General features: G+C 45.7%; 1 protein-coding gene across 3 annotated transcripts in view; it reads left to right on the top strand.

Annotated features, from left to right (window-relative positions):
• The window catches only part of Col22a1 (collagen type XXII alpha 1 chain), a 255332-nt gene that overhangs the window by 217672 nt on the left and 25240 nt on the right, over positions 1–12420 (top strand). For all 3 annotated transcript variants that reach the window (XR_008220523.1, XM_052747950.1, XM_052747949.1), the window contains exons 51-54: positions 818–871; positions 5646–5699; positions 11005–11049; positions 11827–11880. Coding sequence is in view for 2 of the 3 variants with exons in the window: in XM_052747950.1 (XP_052603910.1) it covers positions 818–871; positions 5646–5699; positions 11005–11049; positions 11827–11880 (207 nt within the window). In the remaining variant the exon portion in view is untranslated. The remainder of the gene's footprint in view (positions 1–817; positions 872–5645; positions 5700–11004; positions 11050–11826; positions 11881–12420) is intronic.

Below are 12420 nucleotides of genomic sequence, written 5' to 3'. Positions count from 1 at the left end.
TGGCAGCTGTCTGTAAGTGGCTGCCTCACTGGATGGTGCCAGTGTTTTGCTGAGCAGTGTGAGTGGGAGTCTGTGACTCGCTGCAGGGCATATTTAGTATGTCTTCTTACGCTAAAAGGCACCAAGAGGCCAAGTTCCTATGCCTCAGGGGTGCAAGTAGAATTCAGTCTTCACTTGACTGAATTCTTTTTTTTTTCTCAGCTTTGCTACTTCTTTTTGAATTCAGATGGCCTGGGATTGCATGCTGTTCTGTCTGGTCTTTGTCTTCTGAGAGCCTGAAGGTGTACTTAGCTATCAAACAAATGTCAAAGTCACAGTATCCTCATCTAGAGCTGAGATCAGCTGGGGTACAGGGACTAGAGAGAGACTCATGGCTTGGTTTTGTGGAGAGACATATAAAGCATCGCTGGACTTTCTAGAGCCAAGCAGCACCAGCCTTCTTTCCCTGTACCCCATAATGCCTCAGGAGTGTTGATAGGTGTTTTTCTGTGTGATTTCTTCTTTCTCCCATCACCCATACCCTAGTCAACTTACTCATTAAAGAGGCTCCTGGTGAGGAACAAAGTGGGGGCTTTTGTAGATAAATAAAAAGATTCACAGTGCAATTGCAGAAGGTCTGCTTTTCCATGATATCAGATTCTGACTCGGAAATCCTCATCCAGACTGCAGGAGTTGGGGGAGATGCCCATGTATTGCTAACAGAGCATAAAGCGGCTGCTGCTGCTGCACAGAGAGATGCACATGGTTGCCTTTGTGTATGCCCTCCCTTCTGTCTGACCTTTTTTGACTCACTAAGCTTTTGGAGTTTATCTTGCAGGGAGAAGAAGGCAAACAGGGCAGAGATGGAAAGCCTGGTCCCCCTGGAGAACCGGTAAGGGACTCTACACTTACCCTCATGTCAAATATAACACGAATCTTAAAAGGTCTTATAATAAAAAAACCCAGAGCCAGATATCAGGGTAAAAGCTGAAAGATCAGAGAAGCAGAACAGGCCACAGCCAACCTCACCTCACCAACTCCTCAGCCTCAGACTAAAGCCTCTGAGTCCTCACCCAAAAGGATCTCAGCTGAACTGCTTTAGTTCCTGTTTCCTCATGCCTTATATACCTTTCTATGTCCTCCCAGTCACTTCCTGGGATTAAAGGCGTGTGCCACCACTGCCTGACTCTATTTCCAGTGTGGCCTTGAACTCAGAGATCCAAATGGATCTCTGCCTCGGAGTGATAGGATTAAGGGTGTGTGCTACCACTGTCTGGCCTCTATGTCTAATCTAGTGACTGGCTCTATCCTCCAATCCCCAGGCAAGTTTATTAGGGTACACAATGTATCACCACATTGTCAAATCTGTCCATTCTTAACAGCTCTTCTGAGATGTTGAAGGGCTCCTATGATCCAAACACACAGTCATGACCCATATATCACTTCCCTTAATTCTCATAGCCCTGCAATCCTGCAAGGAAAACAGCCCTGCTTTGCAACTGAAATAAGAAACTATTTAGGTTGGAAGTTGACCAGCCTAAAGTCATATAATAGTCTGGTGACAGTCCAGAAATTCTGAGTTCAGGTCTCCCATCCCACACTGTACTTTACTGCCCACATAGCCTCAGCCCTGTGGGTATGGGAGGGAATTGGGGGGGGGGGGGCGCACAAAGTGAGCTTCACTGGCTCCTGGTCTTGAGAGCTGCTTCCCAGCTTCATGTTTTAAATCTGGCTGCAGGTGTTTATTGTTGCTTTTATTTTTCTGTAATGACATTCATTAGGAGCCTCCAGTGAGGTAGACACACACACAGTACTCCTAAGATTATCTTGGTGGTCCCATAGCTTCATGACTTACCTATGAACTCGAAGTCTATTTTTAGGGGTCAAGGACCTCTCTTGCCCAGATTCAGCGTTTTGAAATCATGATGATGATGATGATGATGATGATGATGATGATGGCTCCAGAGTTTCTGGCATTGCTTTTGTCTTCACAAATCTAGAGCTGTGGCGTGGCTCAGTGGAGTGTTCTCCTATCACGCGGGGCCCTAGGTCCACTGCAGCAAAGGGAAGCAATGCACCGCAAATCAAAACAATACTCGAGCAAATCACACACCTGGGAGGGAAGATACAGGGCTGCAGGGATAGGGGGAGAGAGGCCAGGGTTCTCTCCGTGTCTGCCTGCTTACATAACAGGAGTGCATCTACTAGAACACGGGGTAGCTCTGAGAAGAGTGAAGGCTCCGCCCAGGGAAGGATTGTTCTACATGAAGGCAACAGGCAGGTGACTTTATACCCTGTGATAGTTTAGTGACTTTGCTTTAAAAAGTTTTTTTTTTCCTTAAATTGCATTTGCTTGTTGATTCGTGTATGTCTGTGAAGTACACAGGCAAAGGTCAGAAGTCAGCTTGCAGAAATCAGTTCTCGCCTTCTATCCTGTGGGGCCCGGAGATCTAACTTAGGTTGTCAGGCTTAGTGGCAGGTACCTTTACCTGCCAGACGTCTCACTGGGCTGATTTCTGTCTTTGAAATTAATTAGTCAGTTTAATGAATGAGTGAATGTTTCTCTCCTGCGTTTGTTTATGTGTACTGTGACTGTGCAGTGCCAGAGGGCGGGGCATAAAAGGGCATCAGATCTCCAGGAACTAGAGTCGTAGGCAATTGTGAGCCACCTGATGAGGGTGGTGGTAACAAAACTCTGATCTTTCAGAAGAACAGCGAGGACTCTTAGCAGCTAAGCCATCTCTCCAGTCCCTCTTTCAATATTTTTAAAGCAATCTCGATGTACTACCTATTGATAGAACTAAATTTAATAGAAGAAATGCAATTCCTTTTATGCCCTGCCCCAGCAATAACAATAGCAACAAAGTGGTGTTGGAGGCTGGCGTCCCTTCTCATAAGCTGTGTGACCTTGAGTGAGTCAAATAACCTCCCTGAGCTTCCGTCTTCTTCAATTAGATGGAGGGTAATGTACTAACTTTCTAGAATTTGAAGATCAAATGAGGTGAGGAATGCACAGCGCACCAGGTTTATCTAACTCTTAATTATTTTACTGAGGTCCTCTTTGCAACTGCCCTACTTTGACTGCTGGTGAGGTCAGAACTGTGGAGCCTTTACAGCCACTAAATGGGATTACATAAAAGTTTTTTTCTAGCAGGGTTCATGGTCTGTTTAATTTGCTCGGCCGTAAACTATTATGACTCATTCCAAATCTTACACAGCTTGCCCGAAGCACCTTCTTCATCACTTTATACTGTTTTGCCGGTTGCAACAGCCCCAGCTCACTGCTGAGGGGACAAGAAAGAGCCTTGCCAGGGAGAACAAAGTGGGATGCTCTGTGGAGTTGCCCAAAGAGGCAAGTGGTAGACAGAGCGTGGAGGTGCATGAGGGACAGAGAGGCATTCTTGGGAATACCAGGGGCCGGGAGCAGCCAGCCCTTCACTCCATTTCCACCTCAGAAAAGCCCAGGGTTATGTATGCTCTTATTGTCCCCAGATGAGTAAACAGGATACACAGAGGCTAAGAGCTGGACCAAGGTTCTCCAGCTGGTGAGTGAAGTCTCTGGGAATCGTGTCTCTGAGGCTGACCCAGAGCTCAGTGGGCAGATCTCAGAGTCAGGATCTGCCTGTGTGCTGAATGAGTATTGTCCCTAGAAGTTGTCCTTTAGTGCAGGGTCCCTAGTCTTCCTTCCATCAGTTTATTGAATGCCTGCTCTGTGGTCTGTCATTGAGATACAAGACCAGTCCTGTTCCAGGCCATCAAGGATCACACAAGGGAGCTGGTTCTCATGGACCAGGTCAGACTCAGTGATCCCACAAAGACAGTGGAACTCTGATAACCTGAGTTATGTGTCCCAGGGTCATCCTGGCTTACTGTGGAATTTCACTACAGAGTCATCCTGGTAGATTATTACCCTGAGCTGTGTCAGGAGGAAGTTGGCATTGGATGGGCGGAGTCTGAGATCCCCTGAGATCTCTGATTCCAGAAGGGTATTCTACAGAGTGGAGCCCCACAGAGTGAGGGAACAAATGGACCATGGGGAGAGGAGGTCATGAAAGACAGGCTGTTGAGTGGTAGTACCTCTAGAAACAGCTGGGATCCAGGCTCCCTTGGGTCTCCTGAGAAGCTATAAGGAGCACACTGAGAACATCTATATTTTCCACTGCAGCAGGTGCCCTTATGTCTGAGACTGGGGTAGGAGGATATCAAATGGCAGCGGTTAGTACATGGCTCTTCTCCACTTTGATCCATTCTCATGTGAGGGGAGTACATGGAGAAACAGACTGATGGACAGATAAGTGGTAGATAATAGCCCAGTGGATGAATGAACATTTCAATGTGTAGATAGACAGATAGACAACATTTCAAATTGTTAAGTATTTTAATAAGATGTAGCTGAGCATCCATTGTTGTTTAGGATGAAGCACAGAGTTTCAGTTATCCTTCCAGTTACAGCCCTCACTGTGTGTTCCTCTGCCCCTGTGGTTTTCCTAAGGGGTATCTTCCATTGGTTCTCAGTGAGGATGCATCAAAATTCCAAACACACTTTAATTATGTCTAATGCAGGAATAACTCTCCTTTGATACTGGCTGTTTGTCTGCTAGTAACTGGACTAGTAATGACACTCATCTTGATTATGGGTCAAGGCCAAGACCTACAAGGGAGGACCATCTGAAAGTTAAAACTGCAGAAACAGATGCCGGGGGAAATGACACCCAACACCACCCAGCTAGACTTGGATAAGTTGGGTCAGAAAGCCACAAGAAAGATAACTTGAAAGCCAACCTTTGCTCCCCAGCTTCTGTCCAAAATTTCCCTCTAAATTTAGGAATGTTCCGTTCTCTCTCCCTTCTCTTGTAATGTGAACTCACTTCATGTAAGTCCTAAAAATTCACTCTGCAAAACAAGGTGCAGATTATTTTAGGAGGGCCATGTTCTCAAGCTACAATGAAGAGAGATCCAGAACTGGCCCAGCTGCCCATCAAACAGCACCCTTTCACCTCTTCCTCAGCATCCTCTCTCCTACCTCTGAGCCATTTGTTTGGACCTCAGTTGCCTTTCTTCATGCCTTGGTTCTGTCTGGAATTATACCAAACTGTAGGCAGTCATTTTGTGTAGCAACTGTATCCTTGTATTCCTTTGTATCTGAGAACATAGGGTATGGAAAGGGCTGTGTAAATCAGATCACAGGCCCCTGTGAGTGGTGCCCCTGGTGGCCTGAGCAGAGCCTCTGCCTGGGTGACAGGAAGCTGAGGTGTTCTTTAGCTTTGTCCTTAGAAGTCTGGTAAAATAAAACTGCTCTGATCTTCAGTGTGGCCATTGGGAAAAAATGTCGTAAGTTCATAGTGCTTTTGTGAATCAAGTCATTAATAACTAAGATGGTTTTATAGATTTTCATCTGGGCAGGGCGCTTGGGCAGAGAAGCATCCCTGTGAATGGTTAACTGGGGGGATAAGGCTTGAACTATCATCACAGCAGGAAAACTAGGAGTACGCCAGGCCTGAATATGCTGTGGAGGCGGGACTGGAGGAAATCCATTAGGAGCATTTAGCTGATAGCCTGCTCGGCCAGTGGCGTGTGGGAATGCAGTGGTAGGAAGGGCAGGCAGCTGAACATCTAAAGAGCCTGAAGATGGGAGCCTGAGCCTCTTTTTTTGTTCCTCAATTCAGGGCAAGGCAGGAGAGCCAGGCCTAGCAGGAGCAGAGGGAGCCAGAGGTCCACAGGTAAGTGTTGGTCTGGTCTTGTGCCGCTGTCCCCAGGAATGAATGTGTGCAGACCTTCTGAGTTCCCGAAGTCTGTCTCCCAACATTCTGGTGCTGGTGTGACCAGTTCTGCTTTCTCTGCAGGCTGCTCTAGCTTCTATCCCCTAGATTGCAAGTCATCTCAGGCTAGTTAGCGTTTTAAAGTTGCTTCATTCTTTCCCTCTTTATCCCGACTTGAATGTTCTCTACTCTGAATAATTGAAGAAAAAACAGGGTGTTTTGTTTGTTCCTGGGTTTTTATTTGTTTTGATTTTAGTGGCTTTAAAAACAAAACAAAACAACTTGTGTTTGAAGACACTGTTTCATGTAACCCAGGCTGGTCTTGAACTCATCATGTCACTGAGGATGACATTCAAGTTCTGGTTTTGCTTCTACCTTCTGCTTGCCTTCTGATTACAGGCGCACAGCACTATGCTGAGTTTTGCAGTGCTGGGGATGGGGGGGCCTAGGGCCTTGGACATGCTTGTTCTTGGTCACCGGAAGAACATCTCCTGCCCTTTCCTTCAGTGCCCTAACCCTTTTCCAGTTGTGGAAGTCCACTCTAACGGTATACTGTCATGATGGCGACACTAGAAAAGACAAGCATGGTGTAAGGAGGGAAGTGACCCGCTTCTGCTTCTCCAACAGAAGGAAGGACAGTCAACATGTACCGTGTTATCACATTTATTATTTCTTGAATGAATTACAGCCTTTCTATTCATTTTTTTCTTTTTAAATGGAAAATAGATTATTTTAATATAATAAATTCTGATCACTGTTCCCCCCTTTCCCCAGATCCTCCCAGGTCCCCTCCATCTCTCCATCCACCCAAATCCACACCCCTTTTTTCTCTCTCATTAGAAAACAAACAAGCAACTAAAAAGCCCCAAACAAACAAATCAGAATATGACAAAACAATCAGGAGAGAGAGAGAGAGAGAGGGAGGGAGAGAGAGAGAGAGAGAGAGAGAGGAGAGAGAGGAGAGAGAGAGAGAGAGAAGAAGAAGAAGGAGGAGGAGGAGGAGGAGGAGGAGGAAGAAGTAGAAGAAGAAGAAGAAGAAGAAGAAGAAGAAGAAGAAGAAGAAGAAGAAGAAGAAGAAGAAGAAGAAGAAGAGAAAGAGAGAGAGAGCAAGCATAAGAAACACTTAAAGATACAGGGACACACACTTGCACACACAGAAATCCCATAAAAACACAAAATCAGAAACTATAAGTCAAAGACCTGTAGGTTAAAAAAAATGCCCAGAAAGCATTATGAGGGAGAAAAAAAACCCTCCAAAAAATCATTGATGTTTTGTGTTGGCCATCTACTGCTGGGAATGAGTCTACCCTGAAATGTGGTTTATGCCCACTATGACTCCATTGGAGAAAACTAATTTTTTCTTTGCAAGATGTCTTCAGCTGGAGATAGCCTCTGGGTTAGAGATGGGAGCTTGTGTCCACTTCCCATCTTAGCACTGGGACCCCATGTGGCTTAGACCCCTGGAAGCCATGTAGATGCTGCCCTGGTGTCCGTGAGTTCATATGTGTGTCAGCCCTGTTGTGTTTAGAAGGCCTTGTTTCCGTGGTGTTCTCCATCCCCTCTGGCTCTTACAATCTTTCCACTGCCTCTTCTGCTAAGTTCCTTGAGCCCAGGTGGGGAAGTATTTCATGGGGACATCCCATTTAGAACTGAATGTTTCAAGGTCTGTCACTGTCTGTGGGTCTCTGTATTTGTTCCCCTTTGCTACAGGAGGAAGTTTCTCTGACAGTGGCTGAGCAAGAGTCTGATCTACGATTATAGAAGAATGTCATTAGGAATCATTGTTTTGCTAAGTCCCTTTAGCAGAGCAATAGTATTTGGTTTGCCCCCTGGGCCTGTGGCCTAGTTAGTCTCAGGTTCTTGGCCACCTGAGCAGTCACAGGCATGGGTTTGATCTCATGGAGTGGACCTAACTACAATCAGATAGTGGTTGGTTACTCCCACAACTATTGTTCCACTTTGGCACCAGCATACCATGCAGGCTGGACACTACTGTAGATGGAATGCCTTTTCCTCTGGTAGTGTACGGAGCACCTTCCAGTATCATGAACACTAGGGGTGAAGGCTTGAAGTAGGCACTAACTCATCTTCTCCATCTTGAATGAGTTGTGTAGGTGTGTGCTTGTCTAGACCTCTTCAGCAGTAGGTCTTGTCATCAGTTTGTGGAGACAAACCCATAACTTTGGCAATAGCCTGGGTTCTTTGGGGGCTGTCCATGAAGTCTCTTTGGCCAAGAATTCAATTAGATGTAACCCATACCCGGCACTGGAAATTTCATTTGGTGGCAAGAGACATCTAGTTGGGGCTTTGTCTCCTCCATTATTTGGTAATTCCAATTAATTTTTTTCATATATATATATATATACATATATATATATATATATATACATATATATATATATGTGTATATATATATATTTTAAGAAGCATCTACTGGAGTAGGTTTCCATATGATTCCTTTGTCCCTCCCCATATGCCCTTCCTTACCCCCTCCCCTCAATACTTCCACCCCGGTAGCCCCAACCCCACTCCATTAATTCATAACTATGTATTCATTCCATTTTCTGTTTCTCAGGAGATCCTTTCCTCTCCCTAGTCCCTTTCTTTATGCCTAACATCTATGGTTATATGGATTGTAGCTTTATCTAAATCTATATCTAATTATTGCACTAAACACAGGTTATTTTCTGTAATAATAAAAAATATTTTTAAGATTTTAGTTTTTAAATGCTTTACCTCTTCATGCTGTTGAATTTTTAATATAATTTTTTAATTTAAAAAAAATGATGCTTAATGAAAATCCTGAAATCCAATGATCTGTCCAGAGGTAATGGATCAGAACACCGCTTCTGTTTCCTTTGTGTTATTTTTCTTTTGAAAAATCAATAAATCATCTGGCAACTATTCATTAAGGAGGAAACAAAACATGAAAATCAATGTTCATTTTCCCTAATCCCCCTGCTTCTTCTGCATGCAGCATGAGGAACCCGGGCAGGGGGATGAATGCTTTGGCCTATGCAGACTACAACCATGAATCAGTGGCTGGTTGTTTTTCTCCAAAACATCCTCTAAGTTGCTGGTCCCATTGAATCCTTTCTTAAAGCTTTTTAAATATGGCAGATGGTTGCATATTGTGGCTCCACAGTCTATTCCCTTTCACTAAGTGATTCTGGTGAATAATGGCCCAGTTTTATCAGGTGGCTCCTGGGTTTAAGGGATAAGAGGGGCTTCCTGTTAGCTGGAGGGCCCCATTTGCTGGGTTCTGACTTAGGAGTTGGATCCACTTCTACACTGGGGATTTCAAGGTAGGGGTGAAGTGTAGAGGCCTAAGCTGGTGAATGAGGTGAGGTTCCTCCAGTTGGCTCTGAGTTTGGCTAGAGATGTACCTGGGTCCTTTCCTTTGTCGATAATTGATCAAAGAGGGCACTTCCGGACCTGACTCCTCATCTGTGTAATGGAGATAATAGTAATTGCCACACCTTGTGCGGTGTCTACGCATGTTAAAGGAGAGAAGGGTACCTATAAAACTCTCAGCCGAGTGCCTGGCAGTGTGGGACACCCCTACATGGGGCTTTTGTCCTGAGTTTATGGAACAAGAGCAAGTTAGAGAGCCATCTTTGGAGCCAAGTGGCTGTGGGATTCAGTCCTGTAAAGATGGTTCCAGAACCTTGCCAAGTTCTGGATAATTGAAGAGCTTTGCTTTGTTCATTCCGGACAGCAGCCCTACAGAAATGGGGCTCATCCTCATGCTCATGCATGGAAACTGAACCCTAGCAAAGAGAAGTGAAGCACTTCGGTCCCACTTTGGCAGAGGAGAGCAGAGACTTGATTTACCCCCAGACCATGATCAGCCCTGGTGCATCAGATGCAGGGGCATAGAGGGCATTGGCAGCTGAAAAGAGAAGACTAGGCATCACAGAATTTCCGTTATCTTACACATAGTGATATTAGGGCTCCAGGGGCAAATACCTCTTCTAAGGTATGGCATAGAGTGGTTGAAACTGAATCTAAATCTTAGGTGACTTCATTCCCCTCCTACCCTCTCCTATTTCATCTTTCTCCATCAATGGATACAATGTTCTAACAGCTTACTATGTAGTTGATAGACAGACTGTCATTGAACCCCAATTATAAGCCTAGATTTGGATGAAGAAATCCTCATATATTTAGACTGGGGCTTCCTGTCTACTGCCCCTACTGGGTTCTAGAGGGACCACATTCTGCTACCTCATCCTACTGTCTCATCCTATAGAGGATAGGAGATTGTATATTCTAGTCGGCCATGGTGGGTGCAGATGCACAGACTGCATTTCTCAGTTGTGACCTTAATATCCTGAAGGGCCTTTTAAGATGGAGTTCTCCCTGGATGGCCTCTGTGGAGGGGCTACCCACCACCCCCATAATTCCCCAGAGTGCTCTTGAGTAGGAACAGCAGGAAATATTAGATAGAAGGATTAGAGGGGAGATAAAGATAGAAAATACAGGATAGCCTTGAGAGGGCCTGGAACCTAGTCCATTGGGCCCTGACTGTCTCTGCCCTAGGGTATTTATAGGAATGCCAAGGGGTGGAGCAAAAGACTTCCCCCCAGCACAGCCAAATGCAGACCATCTCAGACATCTGCACTTAGGCCTGTGATCCAATCATCCTCTCTATGCAGACCTGCTGGGTAAAGCCACTGGGAACCTGAAAATGGGCTTCCACAGGCCTCACCCTAGGGCTTTCTGCTCCCTGGTTGTGTCTTCATCTGCTTGTGTTGTCAGGAGATGAAGTCAGAGTGGAACCTGGTGGATGTAGCCAGGTGGTGATTTGATTCCATGGACTCCCTGTCCTTCTTATGTTGAGAATGGCCATGGAGAGGTGTCCTCTATATCAGATGAGCCTATGTGTGAATCATGGTGCCTCTTCACTATCTGAGTGATACACAGGACTGAGCTTGGGTTTCTTTATAAAATGGGGAAAACAGAACCCATGTTTCAGGGCTTCAAGACCATGAAATGAGCACTTTTAATGGTTCTATCACCATGCAAAATGGGGCCCCATAGAGAAAACCTTCTCTCTTCCCTGCTTCTTGCCTCTCCTCTCTGCTTTTCTTCTGTCCATGCCTGACACCCTGAAACTGGTGGCAAGTGAGAGGCAGCAGGGTCAGCCACGACTGGAAGATAGGGTGACACAGGACATCTCTGCAGCTTTCTGCCTTCGTGCCCCCCCCCCCCCCGCCCCGGCCTGTTCTTTGGTAGAGTCATAACTTCCTCATATTTCTTCCAGGGCTTCAAGGGACACACAGGTGATCCTGGCCCACCTGGTCTGAGGGTAAGTAGGTGACTCTGAGATGACACTCACCAGGGAGAGGATTCCAGGGTTGGTAGGACATCACCTTGCTGTTCTACTTAGGAAGGAACAGTAGACATGTTAGCATGGGGGTCACAGTGGGTGGCACCCTCCCATCTTTTGATTTGAATTTTGTAAATGGTTCTTCTTGGCCCACACTGACATGCAGCCAAATTAGTCAAAGGGACCTGAACTCAGGTTGCCTGTATTATGTGGTTCTGTTCACATGTCCCCTAAGGCCTGTGAAGCAAGCCATGGTATTAGGCTTCGTTTACAGAGGAGCAAACTCAGGCCAGAGGTCATGGGTAACTTTCCCAGGTCATAGAGAACGTATGTTAGCACATAGGCCTTCTCCCAGGTGGGTACCCCCTAGAATCTTTTTATAATTCTCTAGCACCTGTCTCTTCAAAATGCCCGAAACTGAAGAGACTGTTGGGTCAGTGGTCAGAGTCCTTGAGTGTTGTGGATAACCAGGACAGAGCTATGCTGTAGTGAGAAGCAGGTAACAGGGGGCTCAAATAGGTTCACCTGACCCATCATCTTGTCTTCTTCCTGCCTTCCCTGTTGGGAGACACTTAGGGCTCCACTTACTCTCCTGGGATCCAGTTCTGCTGCAGAGGCTGCCGTACTCTGTGGGGGACACTTCTGTCTGACATCCCTCTGGGGCTTTGGATCTCTCCCACACCTTTAGATACCATGTGTTTGAGGTGGCCTATATCTAAATCAGCCCTGTCCCTAACAATAATTTTTTATTCCTAGGGAGAACCTGGTACTATTGGCCCCCCTGGAAGAGAAGGATCACCAGGAAAAGACGTAAGTTGGGATGCCTTGCCCTTCAGTGGTTGAGAGAACAAGGGAGGGGCACCTAGGGACCCTATCACAGTGGCAGGTAGCAGTTCTGTAAAGGACTTGGATTGACACATAATTGGTTTTCATTGAGCTTCTTCTATCCTTGGGGTCAGGATTTATTTCACAGTTCATGGAGGCTTTTCTGGGTTCATCTGATTTGTCTAGTGTCTAATGATGGGCCCACCGTATCTATCTTACATGATTTGAGAGGCATTTCATGTTTTCTCCCAAATTGTTTCTCCATCTCTTGATCTTTTTGGTGCTCATAGTAATTCTGAGTCCCACAAACTCCCTACCATCATTTGATATCAACATGTTTGCCATCACCAGCATCACTATTGTCATCGCTATGGTTACCACCATTATCAACAACACCACTGCACCACATCCCCATCATTACTACCATTACTAAGGAGCACACCAACAAGCAGGACTTCTTAATGGCCTCTGCATCAGAGTTTCTGCCTTGACTGCCTAGATGATGAACTGTGATAAGGAAGAGTA

Source organism: Peromyscus californicus, unplaced genomic scaffold (assembly GCF_007827085.1).
Source record: "Peromyscus californicus insignis strain IS unplaced genomic scaffold, ASM782708v3 Scaffold_20__1_contigs__length_68692818, whole genome shotgun sequence".
NCBI lineage: Eukaryota > Metazoa > Chordata > Mammalia > Rodentia > Cricetidae > Peromyscus > Peromyscus californicus.
The sequence above is the reverse complement of the archived record's forward strand: the minus strand, read 5'-3'. Positions and strand labels throughout refer to the sequence as shown.